At 29.4% G+C, this 27,719-nt stretch overlaps 1 protein-coding gene across 4 annotated transcripts in view; it reads left to right on the top strand.

Moving 5' to 3' along the window:
- The window catches only part of LOC132935141 (calmodulin-binding transcription activator 1), a 116,236-nt gene that overhangs the window by 65,687 nt on the left and 22,830 nt on the right, over positions 1-27,719 (top strand). For all 4 annotated transcript variants that reach the window (XM_061001606.1, XM_061001604.1, XM_061001607.1 and 1 more), the window contains exons 4-5: positions 2,860-2,927; positions 17,558-17,693. In XM_061001606.1, the coding sequence (XP_060857589.1) occupies positions 2,860-2,927; positions 17,558-17,693 (204 nt within the window). The remainder of the gene's footprint in view (positions 1-2,859; positions 2,928-17,557; positions 17,694-27,719) is intronic.

Consider the following 27,719-nt stretch of genomic DNA (forward strand, 5'->3'; position numbering starts at 1 on the left):
ATACCGAATTCCTATAATTATTGTGAATAGAATTAAATCCGTCCAATTACTAAATTATCTTATCCAATAACTAAACGTTGTTTAATACCTTCATAGAGTAGATACATTTTCACATTTAACCGACTATCTAGTCATCTCTAATGCATATAATATTAAGACCGAATCTTGTGCACTATACAGATCAAAAGAAAAAAGTGGGTGACGTGGTTTATTATACGAATGCCTATCTGTGCAACGTATACTGTAAGGGGCCTGGTTTTTATGGAATTACTTACCTGAAAATAAAACCAATTTACCATATCGTGTTATTTGTCATCCCTTTCAAGTCCACATTATGATCATTTATTCCATAAAATGCTATCAATAATAATTTTATGCCATAATAAAAGTATTTGGTTTTTAATTTTTATCGGAAGTAAAATTCTTGATGGCAAATTTTTTTTTCTATATTGTTTAAAATAAAAATACGCATATTTCGGCGTTAGTTACACTGTTCTACGATTAAAATGGATTACAATTTACAGTAGATAACAAAAACTGGTAAAACAACATAATCCATAAAACTATTATTGGGCTGGATATGGTTATGGATACAATATGAATACAACTTTAGATATTTTTCGATATTTATCGAAATTTTTCGAATTTATGAGACGTTATCTCATCTCTAACGTAAAATGCAAATTAAATCTAGAATTTTTATTTTCACTCTAACACTCATATATCATTCATTATTATTATGACGTTATACAATGGCGGGCACCGAGTTTTCAATATGCATAGACTAAATACAAAATAATGTTAAGATATTAAATATAATATATTTAATTAAAAAATGTATTAACAACTCACAAGAATACTAATCATGTAAAACATTTTTAAGTATGTAAATTGCACATATTACATTACAATATAATGTTTTAAGCTAATTTGATTTTATATTTTATATGCGTAGGAACATTTTATGGACACACTTTCTTAAAATAATAATAATTGTACTAGATACGCTAGTGGTGTTAACCTTACACATTCTTTCTTATTATGTTATCAATATATAGGTAAGTCGATATTATAAGACGTGTTCCGACTTAGATCTGTAGGTAACCGTTTCGTGCAGACAGTATATACTGAAATTGTGGGAAGGGTAAAAATTAGAGAAAGTTAAAGTTTCTTTTGTGGTTAGACAATTATTGCATTTATTGCTATATATGTATGTCTATAATATAATAACGGAAATTTTAAAAGTTAAAAATTAGAAAACAATTGGTTGGGTAGAAAAAAAACAATAATTATAAGATATTGTATCGACCAAGAAGTCAAAATATTATAATATGTATTAGACATTTTTTTAATTATATTTTTTCTCTTTGTACTCAACGACACTTAAAAATGGTTCTATTTTCAATCTAAAAAGTTTAATAATAAAGTGAATACCACGCTCGCCTATAATGTATTTATGAGTCAGCAATAAGTTACAGCATTCAATGAAGAAAAATTCCTCTTAACACAATTCAATTTAAAAGAAAACTATTTAAAACATTTTTCTAAATATTAATTAGATTTGAAAAAAGTATTGACCGGAACCTACTATGTATTTATAGTTATGCTATATTTTCCTATAACTTTTACCCTTAATTACTATTTTAGTTTAAAGGTACAATATTTTAAGTTCTAAACTATGGTTTGAAAAATGTTATAAACGTTAATTTATTCGTGTAAATATGAAGAATAAAAACCAATTATATTAAAACATTGTGGATTGATGAAAATAATCAAATATTAAATATCCGCTTATAATACTATAAAAAAATGTATTAGCTGATTAGGGTTTATGAACAAATTCCGATAAAATGGTTACAAGCGGAAAAATAATAGTTATATATTTTTCACCAATATTTTTAATTTATGAGGGTTTATGGAACTTAATTAAATGTAACATTTCGTTTTAAAATCGATTTTAAAGTATTACAAGAAATAGTGATATTAAAAATCAATTTACATTCAAAAATATTCTATTTCAACCCCTAAATAAACTAACTAACTATAAGGTATTTAATCATTCGTAAAATAAGATGAGTTTATATTTACATGGACTGAATAATAAAATGAAAAAAAAATAAAAACAATAAACCCAATAAAAATAAACTCTCTAAAAAGTTAATGTTAAAAGATTTTTTTTGAAGTGTACTTCAAGACAAACACCCACTGTAAATTGAAAAATGTTGATTTTCAGAATATACATTGTTGTTAATAGGTACAATTTTAAATATTTTATTGAGACAAAATAAATTCTATTATAAGAATAGAACAAATCTAACAATAAAATGTTAAGTATGTGCATTTTAAAAATTGATTCTACAGTTGTATTATTATGAAACATAATATACCATGCATGAGTACAATTTTAGGGTAGCTTATAAAAAATTAAATAAAAGCTAGTTGCATTAAAGGAAAAAGGACTTGATTTTAATTATGATAAGTTTTAAACCAGAATTAAATATTCAGTGTTTTTATTTATAAATAATATTTTTTTTAAATAATAACTTTTAAACAAAAACTTAATATTTATCTTTATATTTCATAACTATTATAAACAAAACATAAATCAAAAAAGTTTATGATAACTAATTAACGTAGGTCAAAACTATTTCGGTATCCGTTTTCATTATTACTAATTTAATTTTATAAAATGTATAGGTAATACTTTTGTACATTTTATTCGTTAAATTATATATTAAAAATTAACCGTTTAAATAATGTAACTTATACGTAGGTATGAATAAATATTTCAAATGTATTTAATTCGAAAATTGTACACGTATATAAATTAAAAATTATATTGTGTTATTATATTTCTAGGAAATAGCAGCAATATTAATCAATTTTGAAAGACATAGCGAATGGCAGTCAAAAGAAGTAAAAATAAGGTAAGATTTCTACATAGTTATTATTCATGGCTTATATCGATTTCATGATTTTAAAAACTACTTAAGCATACATTATAACACATCGTATAACAAATTATTAGGTATTAATTATTATTATAATAATGGTATATCTTAATATCTATTTGAATTGAATTTGTTTTAATTTTATCAACTCAAACATACCGATTAAATTCATTTAATATATGTATGCTGTAGTGCAAAAGTCTGAATCGAAAAAATAACTTATATAACCACAGTAAATAAAAAAAGGTAAAAATGATTTTGCGTATATTAACTTCTACCAACGTCCCATATAACATTATTGTATTATTCGTATCAAAATAACAAAACCGTTTTAGTAGGTATTCTAACAATATCACGTAAAACACCCTATTTACAAACTATTATACAATTTAAAGACGAAAGTACTTAGTTCAGATCAATAGTGTATACTATGGCTTCCAACATTTTTTTTTTTATTATCACAATATAATACAATAGAACAAAGTACCAACATTTATATATGAATACGTTTCAAACGTTTGCATATTATGTAATTTTAGATTGAAGTTAACGATCCGTTTAATTTTTTATCGACTAATTCCTGATAATTACAGTTGAAGTAATAAAATAATTACCGATGTCTCGTTTAATATATTTTAATCAGATATTGACATATTATTGTGTTTATTTATTTTTAGTTTACACTATAGATAATATTGTATGAAATAAAATACGTGACGATATATTGTTATACTCTTCTATCTTACAGGTACCTATACATTGTGCCATGATATATTATGCACAAGACTATTTTTTTTAATAATTGTTGTGAACATTATTATTTTAGTTTCTCGTTAGCTTATTGATTATTCAAAAACAAATAGTGGATACAATGACAGGATATTTTGCTAAATTTTGACGTGCCATTTGTCCATGTATTTGTTTAAGTAAATTATTATTATTATTTTTCTTTAAATTAAACACTATAGATATAGTACACATATGATGGCCGTTTGTTAAAATGTGCGTTAAAGGATTGCATGCAAGAGAAACGGTGTGTAATCTAGAACCCTAAGGATATTTTGTGTATCTGGCCAAAAAAAAAATATAACAATAATAATAAAATATTTTTCAGGATGCGCTTTTGCCATTATTCCGCCAACTGAAAATATTTTATTATATGTGGTGTACATAAATCACTTTGTCGGGACTGTCCTTTGTGGATGACAGTGTAAGAGTATGTGTTTGTGTATATGTGTGTGTACACGTGCGCTTGCAATTTACATCCGTCCAGCACGAGTACTTTTTAAAACTTTTTCTAAAGCTCTCTTCCGAATTCAAGTTAAATGTTCCAGCAGCTTTTTAAATCAAAAAACATTTAAAAGTCACGTCTAAATGGAACAGTTTGAATTTGTACACTTTCTTAACAACTAACATATCAAACTACTTAGGCAATAACTATTAGGCACCTGTAATGGTCATATCTCTGATGTTATAAAGTTACGTAACGTGTACACTATATAATTAAACAACACGCATAATAAATTGTGCGTTTAGATATAAATTTTAAAAATGTTATTTTAATACAATATGTGCTCTGATAACCTTCCATGCACCATTATACAAATCAATAACTAAGTAACACATTACTATTAGTGACCAGTGCTGGTACTGTTGACTAATGATTAATGGCTATCAACAATCAAGTAATTAGTTATACGATAGTTGTTGACTATTACCTATGTATTTACTATTTATCCAACTGACCGATGAGCTTATTAGAATACGTTGTATAGGTTATTGACCAATTCAAATAAACTAGACATAGATTAATTGTTCAAATAAATCAAATTGCGATTAATTATTTTGTTTTGATATTTGTCGTTGCCATTCATTTATACTTGAATAATTATTCAATCATTCATATCAAATAATGATTAGGTACCATTGTAGGTACATTATTTTAGCGGTCTAGTCTCTGTTGAAAAAATGTAAGATAAGATATTATAGGAGAGTACTTTTTGCAGATGAGTTATGTCGAAAAAATACTTCTTATCAGTTATGACGCTCAACGATTAAAATTAATATAATTATTTTTTTGGACATGGTAAAGACATTTTAGTATTATAATTTTTCACTTATTACAATATTTCTATTTCAGTATGGCATCAACTCTTAAACACATTTTACTTAATATAAAACAATTTTTTATCCAACATTAACTACTTTTAGATACATTTTATATTATAAATGTCAGCATATTGTTTTACTATAACAAATGAAAAAAATATATAATTAAATGTTTCTTTGCTAGTAACTAGTAACTGTTGTAGTCAATGTTTTTTTCATTTCAAAATTATTTATAGTGGAACACTTTTTTCCATTGTTGTGAACTTGTGAATGCACTGATTGTGCGTGCAATTTAGTGAGTCCATTGAAGTTTTAACTCAGTATTTACTGAAAACTTAAAAAAAAGAACTAAGAAACCAACTTAATTTTTTTTTAAATTTAGGTAAGTGATCAATTAAAAAAAAAAAAATTTACAAAATAACCTTTAATAATAATTGTAGTAGGAAAATTATGTTTCCACTGATAGTTTTAATAAATATACTATTGTACTGTAGTAGTATAATATACTTAGTTTCTATAGTTAAAACGGATTATTGTAGGTATATAAAGATTTAAGATTCACAGTTAGTTGATAAATTATTATAAATAAGATAATACAATCAAATATATAAATAACAGTATATTATACAGTTTTTATTTAAGTTGCGAAAAAAATGTGTGCATAACTGTATGAAAAAATGAAGTTCATAACACCATGATAATTATCTAATTATTATACTTAAAATAAAATAACAATATTCCATAATATAATACTATTATTACCATTAATTTAATACTATTAATACTATTATATATATAATATACTATAGTTTTTATAGGACTAACGATACAAAATGGACAATTAGGTAATACCGTTCTGATGCGCATGTATATATATAGAGCGTTTTCGTCATTGAGTAGGTCACTATAATGATGGTTGTGTTCAATTTGAATTCAGTGATTGATCATTACATACGAAAAATGATTTTTGCCGGAGACGCGGTCTGTCACTGACTGTCAGCTTATACTACTAAGTTTATTTTATCATATTACATTTATATCGGTACCATAGTAGGTACTTTATTTTACTATTAGGTACGTAGTATATGTTATTTAATAATACGGTATGAATAAGCATAGGTACGCTAAAATGAACCTAAAAATTTTGAAAATATCATTAGTGTATTATATGCATTTCAAGTCACCAGGAATATTATTGATTTACAGCAAAATACTTGAAATTGTCATTCTTTGTTTAAATCATATCAAATTCGTCAACATTTAAACTTTAAATATTTAAAATAAAAAAAATAGTTTAGATTTTGGATTTCAGGAAGAAGAACTACTATTAAGAAGAGGAATATCTTATATTAATAAATATGTTTAAGCTTTTGTCTATAACATTTTTTGAGCTCGTGATTTAACGTGTCCAAGTTAATCAAAGTTTAAACTTTAGACACTCATGAAAATATTTGTGGAATTACACTATACTTTTATTTTATCATTTAAGTAAGCCAAACTTATATTGAATCTTATATAACATATTCAAACCTAAGATATTAATATTGAACTTTTTATTCATGTTTAATTACAAAATAGTTTACAAATTTTCAAAAAAACTTAAAACACTTTGTAAAATCAAAATATTCCATTGCTAAAATTAAATTCCAATACTTAAAAAGGGAAAAGTCCATATCAATCCCACCTTGAAAATTCTTAGGTTTGCTCGTCTGTGTATCGTTTATTCATTTGTGAAGATGATGTGCACAACTAAGGCTGGTGGTATTTCAAATGTATCTGTCATTTGTTTGCTATACTGGTATCTACGGTACTACTGTTTTTCCGGCATTTTCTGTCTATTCAGTGAACTTTTTCCAACCCAGGAAAATTTAATATCTATTTAAAAATGATGTTTATAGGTAACTATTTATTTTGTTTAAATATTTCAAAAAATATTTGGTAATGCCGTTGGGGTATTTATTATAAATAATCATAACAAATATGACCGGCGTCAAATGGGAATTCTAAAAATAGCTATTTTTGTCCTCAGTAATGACGTGTTATCAGATAAAATATGATAGATTATATCATGATTACTTATATAAATTATAAATGCATACAGAGTTTTCGGTAATTTCGGTAATTTCGGTAACAACGGTAATAATTACTAAAATACCGAAATACCACAAGCTCTAGTACCAAATCCCATCGTCTATAAATAACTACTTATCGAAAGAGGGAGTGTTCTGTTTTAATGTCTCCTCCCCATTGTTTTTAAGATATTTCGGTATGTTTATATAACAAACTATAATGTCCATAAAATAATGCTTTGTTCCTAAGATTTTCAGGTGGTACCGATATGTTCAATAATTATATATTTTTTAATAGTGGTTTTAAGTCCTAAGACCCAGAAATGCTGACGGTATAGTCGTTACATAGGCGAACCAACGGAATACGCGAGGAAGCCCCGGAACTCAACCCATTAAAATAGTTTTTTTCCCCCAAATAATGCTTTATGTTCCTGGGAAACCGTTGATTTTTTTAGACATGTCAAAATAATTGTACATACCTAATATACATATTAAACGCATCTTATAAAAAGAACAGCGGTCTTTAAACTTTTGATTTACACGGGACCCTTGATGGAAGATTTTTAGAAATCTCGGATCGCACTTACCGATTTTCTTCAAATACTTTTTTTTTACAAATGTTCTCATGTTATCATAGTCAATGTTTTAATACTTATTTTATGTTACACAAATCACATAATTAGGTACATAAAAACATACAAGCTTATAATTATTTTTATTACGAATAACTTTTCATAAGAATCAAATAATAAATAAATTTATTTTAACCGCCGAAATAGACATAATAATCGAAGTTCAACATTATATTGACCCGTAATTAAATACTATCATGACTTATTCGTAGATTTTCGTCACACCGGTATCACGAAGGTACGACGGTATAATACGATAACATGTTGTACCAATCAAGCATATGAAAATACCTTATAATATGCGTGCGACGTGATACGCGGGGACGAATCACTTTTTACCGTTTACCGTTCCGTTTTTATACAGTTTCCGACCGATACAGTCGATCGTCAATAATAATATTATCTCAGCGAACACCACTTACATACGAGACGGCTGTAACTATAGAAATACTCGTAACTCGCATTTGTATACATCGCGATGGCTCCGAACAGATCGTACTCGTGTACTTCGTCTTGTCAGTTTAACTTGACGTCGAACGTAAGGCGCCCATGTGCGATAATTGTTTATCGTAATAATATACCGTTCGAAGAGCAGACATTTGCGATCGTCTCCGCACACTCGTCGCTACGTCATCACTCGTGTTATAACCACGTGTCGACGACCACGACCGAGGGGCGAGAAAAATCCGAAGAAAATTCAAAACCCGAACGGCGGCGGCGGTGGCGGTGAATCGGTCGCCTAAATCGACCGGATGGGTGCGCCGGACTTCGGAGGGGTGGTGATGACCGACGAACAGGTCGGCGAGGTCGGCGAAGCTTTCGCGTGCGCTTATTACACGGCGCTGGTGACCGGACCGGCCACGCTGCGTGGTCTCTACGGCTCCCGGTCCGAACACCTGTTCCTGATCCGCGGACGCGCGGATATCGTGGCGCACGGCCCGGACGACGTGCAACTGTTCGCCGCCCGGATGGGGTACGACCGGTGCCAGGTGCGCCTCAAGTCTGTGGACACCATCCAGGTCCGGTCCAACCGGTTCGTCGTGTTGGTCGTCGGCGAGATGATGTGCCCGTGGGGAAGCGTCCCGGAAGGCCGGAAGTTTGTCCAGTCGACGGTGGCCAGGTGGTGCTCGCCGAGCAAGTTCTCCGTCATCGGCACGGTGTTCATGTTCGACGACGCGATTCCCGAGCTCGACACTCTCGAAGAAATCGCCACCTGCACCGACGACGGTGACGACTGCAAACCGAAATCACCGACACCATCGCTGGCCGACACACAAGCATTGCCACCTCCGCCGCCGGCCCCACACACAGTGCCGCCCGACACCAAGAATTCCGAGTGCGTGCACGTGGCCAGACTGCCGGACAGCTACGGCAAAGATGATTTGTTAACCGAATTCTGTCGGTTCGGCCAGGTGGTCCGGGCCAACATATTGCTGGGTCCCAAGAGGAAAGGCAGGTCGGTGAAATACCGTCACGGCGTCGTGTGGTACGACCTTCCCGGGACAGCGGATGCAGTCATTCAGTTCGGTACGGTCACACTGACCAACGGTGACGTGGTGGCCGTCGAGAGGGCAACGAATAACGTACGATCGTCAATGGGTGGCGCCCCTTGCTAATCGCTGTTCCAACCAGTTACCGGGACATATATTTTATCTTCCGTGAACCAACGATACCACCACCATGGTTGTTGTCGTTGTCGTCGTCGTCGTCGTCGTCATCATAATTTATATTGTTGATATAAATGTTTAACGATGTCAAGTATTATATTATCATTATATGGAATGTCGCCAAACATAAATTTTTTAGGTTCTCATATATTGTACTCTTATAATTTTCCATAAAAATAAATACAATTAAATAAGCATAATAATATTAGATATCTCAATCACTAATGTTCTTCAGTACTAGGTATATTATAAGTGGGTAAATATTGGGTTGAATATTATTAACTTCCTAAGTCCTATCTATTTAGTATTATTTTGACCAACGCGATTTCAAGGTAGTAGTTCATTGTATAATAAAAATATATCTGTATCTTACGATTTTTTATTATTCAGTCAAATTATTTCAGGACCTACATGTTAATGTTATTTGAAAATATATATTGTGTTAAATGATAATAACGACTGGAGAATATCAAAAACGTATTCAAACACTTGCATTATTCCAAGCGCGCCGCGAGAATGAGTAGATACGATATTGTCCCTCCCCATATTGCTCCCCCCCCCTCTACACTGTACGTCTACTAAATAAGTGTTTTTTTACAATATCCACTGTATGTATAGGCTTTAACGTAGGCCTTATCTAAAGGTAATAAATTATTCGGGATTACAATATTTTATGATATCGAAATTATCGGGTGCGTCAACAATAACGGCTATCGGTGTCGTAATTTGTAAAGATGTCAGCCTGTACCAATGTTATAATTTATAGGTATAAAACAACCATGAGTGTATCACGAATATTTGATATAATATTTCAATGTGACGTTATTGTAGGTAGTACAAATCCTATTGGCTACGAAACCCCAATACCCCGTGTACGTATCACGTATGAAATGGATAAAACTGTTTGTAATTTTCTACTAGAGCTTATTACAAAACATCGCGTAGTTGGTGATAAATAATGATACACGTTCAGTGTTTAAACAACGTTAAACTGTTTCACTAACTTACAAGATACCGTATTTTAAACTATACGTAGATAGATAAAACGTTGTGGTTAAATGAAAATGTATTAACAATTATATAAATTTGATGTATACAAACTTTTCATACATCAGTAACGGCCTATTATCGAGTTTCCGTTCTTCGATTATTTTGATTTCTGAAGCACTGACTTTGTTAGTTGAAATTTAATTTAATTTTCATAGAAAAAAAACAAAAATTAATTGCAAATAAAAATAGGTTTTTTTTTAGATAATGATTATCTTGTTGAGTCTTAAATGTATTGTGCTCCAATATAATATTATTATAACAAACTAATACCAAGCCCTGTATAAAACATTAATATTAAACCAAATTTTTTTTTTCTATTGTTACATTTTGGTAGATGGGAATGTCAATAGTCATTCAAAATTATTATGTTCTAACAAAACATAAACGGTTTTAATTCCTAATTAGAGTAAAATGTACGGTTTTTTTTAAATATAAATTAAAAACGTCACGAAAGTTACAGATAAGAAAAGGTAGGTAGTTGGTGTGCTCCTAATTAAATTATGTTGTAGTTTGGTATGCTTTAATAATGTATCATTATAATTTTTTTTTATTAATATTAACTTATCAAGTCGTAAAATAAAACTAACCTTCTAGAATTGTATTATGGGCGTAACACAAGATTGTTTTTTTGCTATATAACATTAACATAAATAGGTACTTAATATTTTATAATTAGTAATAATACATAAGGATGCTCTATTAAAGTGTTTCTCTGACTTTAAAATTATTTTAACTAAGCTTTTAGAGCTTTAGAGCTTACTTATAATAATAAATTCACTTGTATTTCCATATTATTAAATTATGTATTGATCATTTAACGATTAAAAAAAAAAAAAAATTAGATATATATTTTACACACACACAATATTATAACAACATATATAATATTAAATTTTCGTAATTTTAAAATTGGCTCCGTCTTTCTTTTATAACAAAACTTTTGTTTCTAAATAAACCAGATGTAGGTAATATTTTGTTCAGTTGTTATAAATTGTCTGCACATTTTTTTAGTACGTTAGCTGTGGATCATATTTTAAACAATTTGAGTTCTTGTGTGGAATAAAATTTGGATTTAAAAAAAATTCTTAAATATTTAAAAATAAAAATATCCAAGTTTGACTTGCACGTACAAATGAAATAATACGTGTATAAGTGACGAGTTCAAAAGTCGAATAGGTAGGTAATTTAATCTATATTGGCTAACATAGTGCATGACCGCTGTTCTCGTGTCATCCTGCATTGCTAAATAATTACAATATTGGCATCATCCATATTAAACGTGTTAAATAATAACTTTGATAGATTAATATAATATATAATATGATTATTGTTTACAATTTAAAATTTCACTTAGAAACAAATAACAATTATCAATTGAAAACTAATGCATTTGTTGAATATTTACTTGACACAACATAATTCAATTTATTTTTTTGGTTAATTACTATAATGTGAAGAGAAAATACGATTTTACTGAAACGATATTAGGCAAAAACAAAGTGTTATTTGGTATTATTCTATCTATTATTAGAAAAGATTTATTATCACCTGCAATAATTGACTTTGGGTGGTATAAACAGAATGCCATGTTTAAGTATAACATTTTAAAAATATTTTTTTACTAATATGTCTGGCTATTCTATTGACAAAGTAAACAAGTAGGTATGTTATAATAAAATAAATGTGACGATTAAATTTATACATTTTTCTTTAATTTTGAAATTGATTACATAATTAACACAACAATGATTAGGGATGTTTTAAAATATTTCATTATATCAATCGCCATAATAGGCTGGATATTTTTTATTCTGTGTACTGTTATTTTAGTACGCTGGACAAGATTCGTGCACAGAAATCCAAATGCTCAAGATATAATAAATCAAATAATACTGCGCGTGATTTTTGTAGACTAATTAAAAACAAAAGAAATGTAATACAAATTTGCCAACTCCGAAACTGGAAAGAAATGGAATTTTCAAGTAGGTAGCAAAGTACACTAAAGAAAAATTAGTTTAACCTGCACAAGACATCGGATAGTATTTAATTTCATATAAAATACCTATGCGATTACATTATAAATCAAACTTTAAACATTATTTCCACTTTGTAAGTACAAATATACAATTCATGGGAGTTTTGTTATTTATTTTTACTCTTTGGTTTTTGTTTAGTATGGTCGATGTGATTAATAACAAGAATTAGGAATTAATTGACTTTTTATGCCTATAATAATAGTTAATTACTCTCATTTTCAATCAGTAATTCAATGTTATATTTTTTTTAAATCATGACTGTAAGTGAGAAAAAAATTCTAGGGGGGGGGGGATGCTACCGTCTCCGTATAGCTTTAAGCATTCCATATATAATTTTGTGTGTAATGTCTAATGTATGTGTAATGTATAAACAGTGATTGTGAAAGCATACTCATCGCACTTTTAACACAGAATAATGATAATCCTAATTTGTTAAAGGGGACGCTTTTTAACCACCGTTAGAAGTAGGGGAACTTAGTTCCCCTGCGTCCCTTCCACTCTAATAACTGTTAAAAATATATTATTTTTAATTTATTTTAGACGATGTGTAACTAGAAAAGGAACAAGAATGGTATTTAGCCAAAGTTGTTTTAAAAATCATGAGTTGATGTTTTTCAAGAACACGTCATTGTAACACTCTAAAATTGTTAATATAAAATTATTCGAAATTAAACTGATCGTAGATTATACTATTACTCACATTCATAAAAAGGTGGATAAGTGGATGTCGCTCTGTTGTACAGTAGGTTACAAGTGGGTCACTGTAATGGATGGTGTTAAATTTGAATTCAATGATATAATATCATTGTATAAGAAAAACGATTCTGAGCGAAAACGGTCAGTCAGCCTATGATATTACCAAGTATATTTGATGATATTATTGTGAAAAAAGTAATTTATATAATATAACCTATTTACGTGGAGCCTTGTTTTAAATTTTCAATCCTTAGCTATAAGTGTTGAACATTTTATACATTTTTAACTACAAAATAATTATTAAATTATAAATTTGATACATTTTGTCGAAATTTGTACTTTAAATGCTTATAAAAAAAAATGGTGCCTATGTATTTTTAATATTTTTCAACTGCTATTAGAACGATATATTATGAGCCTTACATTACATTTTCACGCTTTTTTACCCAACAAATAATATTTTATTGATATTTATAGAAAAAAAAACTAAAAAAATTGAAAACTGACAATGTCCGTAAACAGCTCAAAAAGAGTCAAAATATTTTCAAAATTTTATGGTGTATAGAATATGCTAATATAAACATTAAGTGAAATTTTCAAGTATCTATAGTCATTCGTCTTTTAATTACAATAAAATAAGAAAATTGTTACATGAGAAATCAAGTGAATATCAAATGTTGTAAAAATATAAATTTCAGACCCTCATAAAAATTTAATTTAAGTTTCTTGTAGACATTTTTTTCTTGATAAAGGTAGACAAGCTTATGAGTAATCTTATATTACATTTTCAAATCTTAGATTTAAAAAGAAAAATTTTTATGAATTCTCAACTCAAAATAATTTGCTAATTTTCGTGATTTTTCCGTATTTTGTCAAAATTTGAACTTTAAATGCTTATAAATAAAAACTGTGACTAAGGATTTTTAATTTTTTTTCATCTGCCTTTGAAACAATAACTTAGGAGCCTTCTATTAAATTTTCAAGCTTTTTTACTCAACAGGTAAAATTTTATTGATATTTATAGAAAAAAACCTAAAAAAAAAATGGAAATTGACATTGTCCGTAAACAGCTCAAAAGAAGTCAAAATATTTGGAAAATGTTATGGTGTATAGGAAATGCAATTATAAATATTCATCCAAAATTTCATGTCCCTACGGTCATATGTTTTAGAGTTAGGTAGGTTAGGTTAATCTTGTAAAATTGGTAAGGAAAATATTTTTAATAGAACAACACCTATATTTCATATATTATGTTGCGTTCTTGTAAAAATCTAAAACGGGAACAATCGTATTGCATCGAATATTATATTAAGTACAGCTAAGTATTAATGACATGGATGAGTCAAGATAATCACCATGTTTATCAGTTGTCGTTAAACAGAATAATTAGGATAGATTTCCCATCATGACCTTTTTTTCAATGTTTATAATAACTTAGACATGGTTAAGTTAGCCATAAATATCATATTTTTAGTTATGAAAATATAGTGAATGAATAATGATACGAAAATCAGCCACCCCTCCCCCAGACAAAATAATTTGACTACCACTGCTATTTATATATATTGTATAATATACTCCTTATACATGCCTAGTGTCTACTTAAGACCGTTATTGTAGTTTTTAAAAAGTTCCAAAAATTATTTAAGTATTAGTATTGTTAGTAAAATAATCATAATATGTTTACTATATAGTTTATTAAATGCTATTATAAATTATTATTATTATTATTTATTCCTTATAGCACGTTAATGTTTTTTGAGTCCATCTAATCTTCATGTTTTTGGTTCAGTCGACTTACGAAAATCGAGTAACTTGAACTCATTGATGAAAATAATGATAATATTTCATTATAATATCATATCTTTAACAAACATTTTATATAAGTAAATCTGTTTAATTAGGTAAACCCTGCTGATGATAGTCATATAATAATTCACTGAAAACACTTTAGTAGTTAATACCAATATATTGTTATAACTTGTAACCATTGATTCGCAAATTATTACAATTTTAATTGTACCTAGTTACAATGTAAACTCTGTGCTGGAATAGAATATTTCAAAAATCGTGGATAGGACGGTGGCGATTCCGATGTACTTTAACTTAGACTTACTTTATAACTTTATAAATTTGTACCGACGAATTCAAACATGTCATATTATGTGCACTCATCGGTAACTAGGTAAAGTAAAAAAAAGTATCCGGTTGATCTCGACCCGGAGGTTTTCTTTAATGACTTTAAAGGTTACGCGTTCGTTTTTTTAGTTCTACTCTCCGTGAATAACTAACAGCAGAGTGTTGTTGACTTGTTTTGCAAAACAGTGCGAAAAAAAAAACTTTCGTTTTAAAGTTTGCAAATGAAGTTGATGTTTTCGTAGCCTTTCGCCCGCGATTGAAAAGTTTTCGAATAAACGAAGAATAAATAATTAAATTGTCACCCGTCAAGAAACTGCTCGAGAGAGCACTATAACGGCGATTCAGAAGCAAAGATCATTTACGAAAACCTCTGGTGACTTTGTTTTTTTATACCCTTATAGAACACCAGAAACATTTTAAGTGCCAGTAATTTCAAGGAAGAAAGAGAGGAAATCAACGTCTCTTTGAAAAAGTTGTACGAATTCAAGTCGATTTTTTTTTTAAATCTGCATACCTAAGGATGTAACTATTTAAAAAAAAACAAAAAATTTTAGGAAGTTTCCAAATATTATTTAATTATGAATGACTCATCAACTATAAATACCGGAGAATATATTTTTGAATATATTATATGAGGAATTCTGTATAAACTCAATAATTATTAAGCTTCTGTTACAGTTTTTCATTGTCAAACTGATAATATTATAATAGGAATAGAGAAGGAAATATGAATATTTTTGTGACGGTACAAGTACCTACATCAATAAATTTAACTGTTACGGACACTCACAATTTTAGTACAGCTGGTTTATCATAATATATTATTATTATTATGGTCGACTGAATGACAATTTGTTTTTTGGAATACTATGAATTTGAAAAATGACTTATAAATGACTACATTATAGTTCTAGACTGCACTCAAAAAATGATTTTTAAATTAATTAAATGATTGAACGATTGGATCATGAATTATTAAGCACATTATTTCAACATTATCATGTGCTTAGTTAAGCGGAGAAAAACGTTTGCACACGTTTTATTAAAAATGATTATGATTAATGTAAAAACAATTAATTGATTTTTCCAATGTAATTATTAAATTACTTTCCGTTCTTCATAATGCTGTTCAGAATTGTATAAATATAGGTCATATATTATTTTATTGATGTTACAAAATAATTAGGTACTGAACAATTACTTATTCTATTTGAAACACTACTTCGCAGAAGTAAGGAATGAATAGCCATTTCATATTCTATTTAACTAGGTATAATATTATTTTGCTTTGTATAAAAAAAATAATATTGAATATCTGATTATTGATTAAATCTTTCATCGTTTATCAATAACTAAAGTAACTAGGTATTTTGTTCAATGATCGCTCCCAGTGGTTAGAACGAATGTATGAAGTTTCAAATTGAATGTTCTATTTCATCTACCAATCCTAAATTTGAATCGAACTTTTTTACAATAGGTGAATGTTCATTCGGGTGAACTTGTTCTAGGCTATCTTTTGATGATTTATCCTGAAGAATTTATATTATTTTGACCAGATGTCTTTACATTTCTCATTTTAGATAATGGGTGGAGCGAGAAACTTTCACTGTTTTGTTCCAATAATTTCCCAATACACACAATATCTCACATTGATTGGTTCTTTATTATTATACAGTTTAAAACTCTTGAAATTAAATTTATTTTATTAGTCATGTATTGCCAAAATTCCTAATAAAAGTCATTAAAAACTGTTATTTAATATATATAAATTCAAGAGACATTTCAGTAGTTATACAACCAAAAATACCAACTGAAAATTATAAATTTTTCAAGAAATGTTAGAAAAGTAGTTCATGAATACAAGTTGTAACAATTTAATTACTTTATTTTTACTTTTTCCTAAGCTACAAGTGTTACAAATAATAATTTTGAATTTCAATATGTCTAATATCATTTATTTTGAATATAATAAAACAAACTTATAATTTATTAGATATTATTACCTAATAAATTATAATCACCCAAAACTATATTATTAAATGCGTATACCTACTATACATATTATATAGGTTATTGAATATTGATACTAAATATTATACGCTTATTGTGTATATATAATTTATATTTGTAACTTATTTTTGAATTAACTTGACTGTTGAACATTAAGTCTTGGTTGATAACATTTTAGAACGAATACTATATTTTTAGGCCCAAGAGTGGTTCAATGTTATTGTACAGCAGGAAGAAAGTGCGGTACAGACGTGATGGATATTGTTGGAAAAAAAGAAAAGACGGCAAGACTACTCGTGAAGACCACATGAAGTTGAAAGTCCAAGGAACTGAGGTCAGTGCAATAATATTTTATGCCATTCCAATATTAGAATAAATATGACGGAAAATAAAAATAATAAAAATTCCCTCGAATTAATACGTGTCACTATATGTGAGTAAAATTCAACCTACAGATAAAATAAAAATAACGGTAATAATATTCTCCTTGAACTCATATATATTATTAATATTATGTTAAGTGTAAATATGTAAACGTTTCATAATAAAGTACCTTGTGGATGAAAAATATATGTATTGAATTTATCACGAATCTTGAATTATTGAATAATGCATATTGTATGTAAGTGTTTTTAGCAATAAAATTGAGTGGATTTATTCGCTCTTTCGAATTTTTACTTATCGAGTTTTAAAGATATTAAGATTCTACTGTTTACTCTACTCATTCCCGCATATTATACCAGATACCTATATTTATGTAAGAAATTAATACAAGATGATTCGAATTGTTGTTTCAATAAAATAATAATAAGTGCATAACATAAAATCCACTTAATTAGAAATTTATTATTTTATGTACAAGTAAGCCATAATACGATGGTAAATAATTCACTATTTTTTTCAATCACAATAAATTTTAATGACTGTCATAAAGTTTCGTAATATTCACCTTTACGCGAACAATAAACTTTCTATTGCCTATATTATATAAAAAAATGGCTTTATGGTTTACCAATGTCTCAAGGTATTTATTTATGCAAGGTTAGATATTTAAACACCTAATTACCAAAAACAAATGTATGAGAATCATTCACTAAGTTTAGTTCATGCGTTTTAGATTCTGATCAGATACAATTCATTGTTTATTTTTTTTTATCTGTAATCAACTTTTTGACCAGAAAACTTACTAACATGTATTTAGGTACTTACCCATTTTCCAGTAGACAATTTTATCTTATTGAGAGAACTTTTAAGAAGTTATTTATTTCAGTTTTTGGATATTTTTAATAATTGTTTAAGCAAAAACTATCAAAACAAGACAAGAAAACGGGAAAACAGTAAAATCACGGTTTTAACTTACAATCCAAGAAGTACCTTCGTAACTCTTCGTATACCGTTAAAAATAATCCTGAAATTCTGAAATTTAAACTGATTATATAATTTAATACAAAATGCTTGTTACTAAATTATCAATATTTTTCTGAAATATTGGGTTATTTATATTATATACATTTAAAATGTTTAAGTTTTTATACACTAAATCATATTGTATTTATTCATACATTTTCTCTTCTGATGTAATGTTAAACATACTGAAATACTGAATACATAACAAACATTAATATATTTAGGTAGGTATGTATATCACGCCGAGATCCACTCAAAATCGTTTTATTTATTGCTATCTATTGCAAAACAATCATTACGATGATCTAATCCTTGGCGATGTGCAAACAAAACCTACTAAGCAGCAGACGAGTTAACTCTCTTGTTTTTATTTATTATTATTCATCTCGTACGGAACTCCATTATTATTCATCGTTATAATATATATACACCCTACATTTTGTGAATTCGTAAACTTGCACTTCGAAACACCTCTAACCTAGCGCATGTAGGATATAAATTATATCATAGTGGACAATTTTCATTTTTTTTTCATAATATGCTGTGAATATAGGTATCGTGTGCGTGGCGCGTCTAGTCCCTGGTGACGTACCAAAACGTATATACCTGCTACCACACCAAACAGTTTTCGTCATTTTAAATGCACAATCATATTTCTGCGCGTCTTATAAATAATTTTTAGAATGACAAGTGTGTGCCGTTTGAATACACACGCGTTTTACGAATAGTCGAGGAATAAATAATACGATTTTGATCACAGTGTAAGAGGCGACGTCTCCCAGAAGGCATGTTGACATGAGTCAAACATCATTTATCAGCACTTGACGTTTTGAACTTACTTTTGCCAAAAAAAAAAAAAAAATAAGAAATCCTTTTAAACATTATTAACGGTTGTTTTTGAACGTTTAAATATTATATGACCGCATGACGTGTACTACAGTGCCTGTAGTTGTAAGTAAGAACAAATAATGTTGTCTTGTTTTCTTCGTCTTAAAATATAATCTTACCGGGACTTAAAGTAAAAGAAAAAGTTTTTAAGACTTTTAAATCTTAACCATATCTTTTAAACGAACTTATGGAAACTATTTTGTGCGGGAATTAATGAAACATTTATTAATCTGTTACTATTATAATATTTAGTAACGATACGATCTCTTTTTTTACTTTTTGGAAAATTGTGTTGTAAATAATATTATAATACTAATATTTGTTCGTACTTTCTTTGCGCTTACTTATATAATATTATGTATGCGTCATCGTTAAGTATATAAAAGTCATTAAATTATTATTCTTTCAAATAAAAAAATATATGAGTATTATCATTTCAACAGATATATTATATAGTATGTATACATTTATGGGTAAATAATATGAATTAAGTGATACGCCATATATATAATATAACATACATAATATCGAACACACCCAATTTTGTTCTCTTAAATATTTAAAACAATTGTATACTTTCATAACGTAATTCAGTGTATTGTGCAATCCATTGATTTTGTCCAAAAGTCAATGTTGTATAATATATTTTGCCATAACATTTTTTCCACGCAAGTTTGATGAAAATATTAATACAAAGCCGATGGCATGTTTCATATATTTTAATTTTTGTAAAACCTTCGGTAAATTTATGAATAGTACTTAATTACTGAAATACACGCAGTGTATTTTTATTTCGGTTGAAGTTATTATCAAAGACTGATCGTGGAACCACGAAGGCAATTTCGTCTCAACAGTCACTCTACCCAATAAATTGGCTTGCACGTTAATAAATGTATTTATGAAATACATCCTTACGATTCCATTGATTCGTTATTTTTCAAACACAATTAATAATACTTTAAGTAATACAATTTGATTTTTGTTTTGTTTAAATATTATATTTTGTGTATTAAAAATATAAACTTAATTGGTTAGTTGTTAACAATTGTGTTATTCCAAGAAAAAAATAATCAAAGCACAAAATATGTATACCTACTTATATATATATATAGAAAAATATAGACAATAAAATATAATTAAATTAAAAATTAAAAATAATTTAACAAATATAATAAATATATATAAAAAAAGGCGATTATTAAACATAAAATATAAATCAAATATTAATTGGAAACTGGGGTGGACTTTGTATCCACAACGTATTGCAAGCTGTACATTATTGTAGTTGTTATTAAAGGTATATATTACAAATCCTATTACATTTACTTTTACTTATAAAATCTAGGTACATAACATCTACGTGTCTACATTATTGGGAGCTCCGAATAGCGCAAATGCTTAATAAATTATTGTAAATGGCTTGATAAATAGTTAACTAATTTTGATCTGTTATTCGTGTATATCTAGGCTGCGGTTTTATTTGTATTTAAAAGTAAAAATATGGCATAAATATTTATTTTTATTCAAATATGTAAATAATAATAAAAGACAAGAAAAATAAAACCAATATTATAAATTTATATTGGATTCTTGCCACCAACAAAACAATGGATTACCATGTACTTTTGAATGTTGTCAAAGTCAAACAGCGCTGACTCGGTTGCAAAACGTATTTTTTTTTGTTTATGTAGTTATCTACTAAAAAACTGTTGACAGAAGTTATAGAATATAGGCACTAACTTCAAAGCTCCTATGTCTTAATTCTATAGGTCTGAGCCCATATAGGAAGTTAGTTTAAGATCTCGTACACACACTCTTTTCCACTTGTATTTTTGCCAACCTACCATAATTTTTCTTCTGTTTATTTCTCTTATTTTTACCTGATTTTGTTTAAAAATGTAAGTAATGTAACACCAATATGCAAATTTGCGATTAACGTAAAATATATAATTTTAAACACAAATATCTAAAAAAAAAAATATAACGTCAACCATATTATTGATACTATATTATTTAATGAAACATTCAGTTTGCCTCAGTCATATATTATGTAAATACATATAAATCCGCACTCTACTGAAACCACTATGGAATACAGTACAAAAACAATTCAAACGAAATTTAATTTAAATGTCAATAAACAAATATATTATAATTTTAATTAGCAATGTTAAAATTGTCCATAACATCCATATAATTATATTGATATTAAATCATAAGTCATAAAAAAATAATGTTATTAATATTGTGTATGTGTGTGTGTGTGTGCATATTGTTATTTCATATTTCTTATAGTATATCCGTTGGTCGGCGCAGTGTATAGGCAATTTCGGTACATTGACGTGTAGGTAGCTTCGAGTTTTCATACCTAATGAACCTAGTCATAGATTGAGTTGGTGTATTATTAGAAACGACATTTTGACGTTGAACGAACTGTAATATAAATAAATGACTTGTTAAGAAGGTAATCCAATGTTCCTATTACCTTGGTTTATTGGTTGTGTGTGTGTTTGTTTTGGTATGAGGGTGGAGGAGTGATAGTCACACCCAACTAACACTGAGTCACCAATTTATATTACAGATAAAGAATAGTACGACTAGTACGGTTTACGTTGGTATACGACGACAGTCCATTTTATTTCTATAGGTACGTTAGTCACATTAGTTTTTCCTATAAATGATTTCACGGAAAAATTCAATTTAATCGATTGTCCCCTTTCTTAAAATCACATATGCCATTTTGATTTTAGTCTACATTTGGCGTTACCCTTTTACTAAATTGTATTAGCATTGTCCAAAAATAATTTATGACGCTGACACATTCAGAAGGAAAGTTAGGTTTTTTTTTGGCAAACGATATCCGACTACACTATAAGAACACCATTATCCAAGTGGAGTGGTTTTGCTTCCATTTTTAATCGTATTCTCTGAAAGTTTTGACATATATTGTGCGGTCAAATCACTTTTTTCTGGGCAAAGGGGACATATCATGCACAAAAACGTCATCGTAAATTACGAAGCTCGGACGATATTGCCTTCGACCGTACGGGAATAACGGACCGAGAATTGAAAGCGACAGAAGATAATATTATATATTTTTGGTCCAGAAAAATGTCTGTTGATTGCCATTTTAGATTAAGAAACTATTATATATATTATTCCTGGATTTACATTTCAGAAGAGTATACTTTTTTCTATAGGCTGACGAAAACCTCACCATGATGTTAGTATTATTATTATTATGATTGATTTAACAATGGACTTTTGTATTTTAGAAACCAGCTTCTTTTGGAACTAAAAAAAAAAACTGATTTTAAATACAATTGCAAAATACGTTGGTAATATTTATGTAATTTAGAAAATAAAACTGTAATTTATGATAAACGTGGATTCACCCAAATCGTGTTCCGTAAATTGAAACACTTTATAAATCTGATAAATCTTCAAATTATAATGATATATACATACCTATATACATCAAGCTTTAAATATTTATCTCATAATAATATACAAATCGTGTATGATCATTTTTAGAAAATATTAATTGTTGTGTTTTGTTAAGGCGTCTCAAATATTACCGTTTTTTTATTTCCGAATTAGTATAGGTAATGTTTTATTCACTTTTAAAATGTACATACATTGTACTGAAGTGTTTTCTCGGCCAACGAAAATCCTATGTCGGCTGGTTGTTGTACACTTGTCCGGGGAATAAAAAACGGACAAGCCCATTTCGGACGGTGTAATATTGTACGCTGCCACTCTGCGAGTACAAAACGGTCGTGCATTGGTCCACCAATATAATATGATTGAACATTTGGAACCGAACTGCAACCTCAGCAGTATATAGGTCCATAATTCATAAATGTCCCCAACCGTCAACGTATATTATAATATCCGTCGTTGTGAATCGGACGCAGCATAATATAAATTAATTACCGACGTGAAATATTCGACGATACGATGTCGAATTCGATTCGTCCGAACATTTACAGATCTCCCGTATTATTATGTCCAGTACTGGTTGCGCTGTTGAATTAATAAATTAATATGTATATAAATGATGTGTATGTATTAATTGACCCCCTTGAGGACGGAGCGACGGTGTTGTAATTATTTTTATAACTATTGTATAGTCGCGAGACGATTTTTGCATAATATTATAGTAATTCCAGCTATGATATTTTCGTAAAGCGAAAGCATCCGAAAAGCTTTTTCTAATCTACTTTTAAACAGTGACGGAGGGGTCTCGCGCATTAAACCGCCGTCAGTTGGACACGTAAACTGCATTTTGAACACTTGTTTATGCTGTCCGTGTATAATAACTTTAATCTCAGTTGATTCAGTGTGCGGATAGCTGCGAGTGTCAACCGTAGTGGGCTAAGACACTGAATTATAAGCGACTATAAACGACATGGTAATATACAAGTAATAATATATGGCCGCGAAAAAATACAAATATTGTTTCGAGTGGTTCCCATGTGTTTATCTGAAGGCCTGAGCTATTGAACGTTTTGACGTTTTTCCCCGTCGACGATTTTTCATTGTTTAACAAAACCACGTATTTTCCAAACGGTCATGCCGCAGTTTAATGTAATATATTCAAAACCGTTTTTATTTAAATTATACTGTTTGTTTATACTTATTTTATGCCGTCTTACCGTATTTTACGTTCGGCAGCTGTATCACATAATATTATTACTGTTATGCCGACAATATAATATTATAATACACATTCGCAGTCCACAATAATTTCACTGTACGCAAAAATAACTCTCATTGTCCGTACCGAACGTCTTGTCGGAAAATGTAAATGTCTCGTTGACGTTTTTCTTTCTTTCGTTTTTTACGTGACGTGCACCCCTTACAACCACTTCTGCACCCATCGTCCACCCCACCACCCGTACGCGCCGCCGAGGCAGCCTATATACACTAAGGTTTATCGCAATCTCTGTATACCGTACGTGCAGACAGTCGGCCAGACGACCGGACGTCTGCAAGCCGGTCGGTCGGCCGTGCGACATTTTTCAATTATTGTTTATGTTTCGTACAAAACGTACGTATATAATAATATATACGTCCCAATAAATTATAATATATTATGTTAAATATTATTATGATGATAATAGAATTATTATTATTATTATTATTATTATTATTATTATTATTATTATACATGTTTAGGCACGATTTTCCATACGACGATGACTTGGAAGGCGATAACTGCGTGCAACCAAGCTAATAACTCTTATTATTATTATGGTTATTTATTATGACTACAAATTATTGTACACCGTCAAACAAATCGTTGAAGGGGTCCCATATAAATCAACCACTCTCCCACCCCTTGCAACAGGGTTGGAGGTAGATCTCCCGAGCATCTTTTATTATATTTATTTTTCATTAGGTACAACGAATAATGTAAATATTAATTTTTATTAATAATAATTTTTAATAGTTTTACGATGGCACAGCTACAAACTGACGATACATTTTCCTTATCACAACAGTGATACCAACATCTATTTGGCTTGTGTTGATTACAATGGCAGAGTTACATCGATACAAATTAGATTGTATTTAACTAAATCACTGCCGTTGTATGTTATCAAATCGAACAATAATATTCAGAATATTATTATAACATCTCTCTCAATCCATGAACCCAAGAGTATGGCTGTCTGTTTAAACTAGAGCACTGATCAATATTAAAGTGAAATAAAGACGTCTGTTAGTCATTAAACTGTAGTGAATTACAGAAAAAATAAGAAAAACATTTTCAATCATATCTGTGACTCTCGGCAAGAGTTTTTTTTTTCTTGGCCAATAAGTCTTTCTTAACTATTATAATACAACAAAAATAATAATTTATTCGTTTTTATAAAATGTGGTGCAGGTGCTTTCTTAAATGTGTTATTGACAGTTTTGTGTGATGTTTGGTAGGGAGCCCAGTTCAACTTGTGAGCGGTTATATAGATAACCGTACTTCTTATTACTATGATACAGCCTGCGAACGCCTAAGTAATATGTCTGTGACCTAGCTAAGATAAAATGACCGTATATAAGTTGGCCGTACACCTCACATGCCTGGTCTCAACTCGTACATCATAATAATTTTAAGCTTATACGAACCGAAACCTCACTTGTACCGAATGTGGACCCAACTAAAATAATAGCTTTAATATAGTGTTCGCCCCACAAGTCCGAAACTACAGTGACGTGCGCCCGTGCACGGCGACCGTTGGCGTAGAAATAAAAAAACGGTGTTGTTCGCCAGAACGGATTCCTATAATTACGCAAAGACACTGCTCAGGTTTCTCGGAACTAGGAATGTAAACTTTAAGATTTAATGCCATACAGTGCCTACAGGGATTTAATGCCGCGCTTGGCCGTGCCAACTGTATGCGATGTCACGGTGAACGAGTGCAACGCTTTCGCATCCCAAGCCGCTTTTCCTGTCGATTCCTGTCCGTCTCCTGACCCGTATCCAATTAAAATTACTCCAATTTTACGTACAATGATTTCGAAGACGCCAATTACGATTTTCTTGCGATGGACTTTCGCGAGCGCGACCAACCGGAACCGCCGGTCGCCGGAGCACCTTACAAGATAATAATATAAGTACACGTCGCGCGTTCACCGAAATTTAATTGCCCGTAAAAGTTGTTTACGAGCAGGCAGTGAATTTTGTAATTTCCTGTGCAGACTAAGTTGTTATAAAATATGATAGCTTTTTTTTTTTTTTTTATTATTAAACTTTTTACTTTTAGACAAATTTGTTTTTTCTACTCGTTTAAAAACACATTTTTTTTTAATAGATACTACATCAAGCAGAACCAAACACAATCACTACCTATTTTAATACTTATTTAATCTAAAATATACATTTATGATTAAATTTATCAGAGTACAAAATAAAAAAATTTCTCACAAAAATGATCATTAAAACTTGATATTATAGCTGATATAATCATACATAGTCAGTCCTTTTTCAATCCCATCCAGTATTCACATTACAAATTAATTTACCCACCTAAAGCTTTATCATCTGCTTATAATTTTTAATTAAAGACTAAAATAAAACTTAAATTATAATAAGTTAAGACGTTAAGCATAATATAATAATACACTCATCGCCAGGGATGTCCTCCGGATCTGCGAGGCCAAGAGAAAAGAAAACGGCCGAGTCTAATATAAACGTCTATTTAAAATATCCACTTATTTTAACTGATAATATTTATTGAATCAAAACTAATAAACTTCAGAAGAACTATATATGTATATACATAGGTACTAATATCTTCGGTAGAGGCAGAAAAAATAGTTAAGTCTTACGAAAATAGTCACAGCAGCTATTATGGGTCATACCATATCTCCACGAAGCAAAATATGATTATAAATAGTGCACGGGACAAAATAAGCTCTAAGGTTTTCTGAAAGTATTACTGAACTCCTTTGTTTTTCCTACCATATTAACCAAATTATCATATTATTATTATAACTTATAATTTACATTATATCACAATATACATAATGCGTAGGCAGGTACCTTTATTGGGCTTTATTTCCAAGAATTTTTTCCGTTATTTCTCTATGAAACAAAATGCTTGAAAGTCTTTTAAATGCTATGAAATAATATAACTTTTGAAATTCCTCTTTTTTTTCACCCCAAATCTAAGCGTAAACCACTGGGACGAGGGCACTCAAAGAACGGTCCTTATCGTCACTAAATCAATACGATTAGCTTTCAAGCTTATGGCAGTGAGTTTTCTTGATTGATATTTGTGTACTTAACTCGGTCGTCTTACTCCATACAGTTGATGACGTAATACTCACTTTTTACGCGCACCCTCGACGACGTGTCTATTACCGTCATCGCATTTCTAATCGTTTGCGAAAAACAGTATGCAATAAAAAACTCTTATACTTTTTATTTTTATAACACATAAAAAATGAATGGGATAATACGGGCTTGGTCAATAGTATATTATATTATATTTGTTTCAACTATATAATAACAATGTTTCAATTGTACACCTGTGACCTGCATGACAAATCAAGCCACACA

The sequence above is a fragment of the Metopolophium dirhodum genome, chromosome 1 (genome assembly GCF_019925205.1).
Source record: "Metopolophium dirhodum isolate CAU chromosome 1, ASM1992520v1, whole genome shotgun sequence".
Taxonomy (NCBI): domain Eukaryota; kingdom Metazoa; phylum Arthropoda; class Insecta; order Hemiptera; family Aphididae; genus Metopolophium; species Metopolophium dirhodum.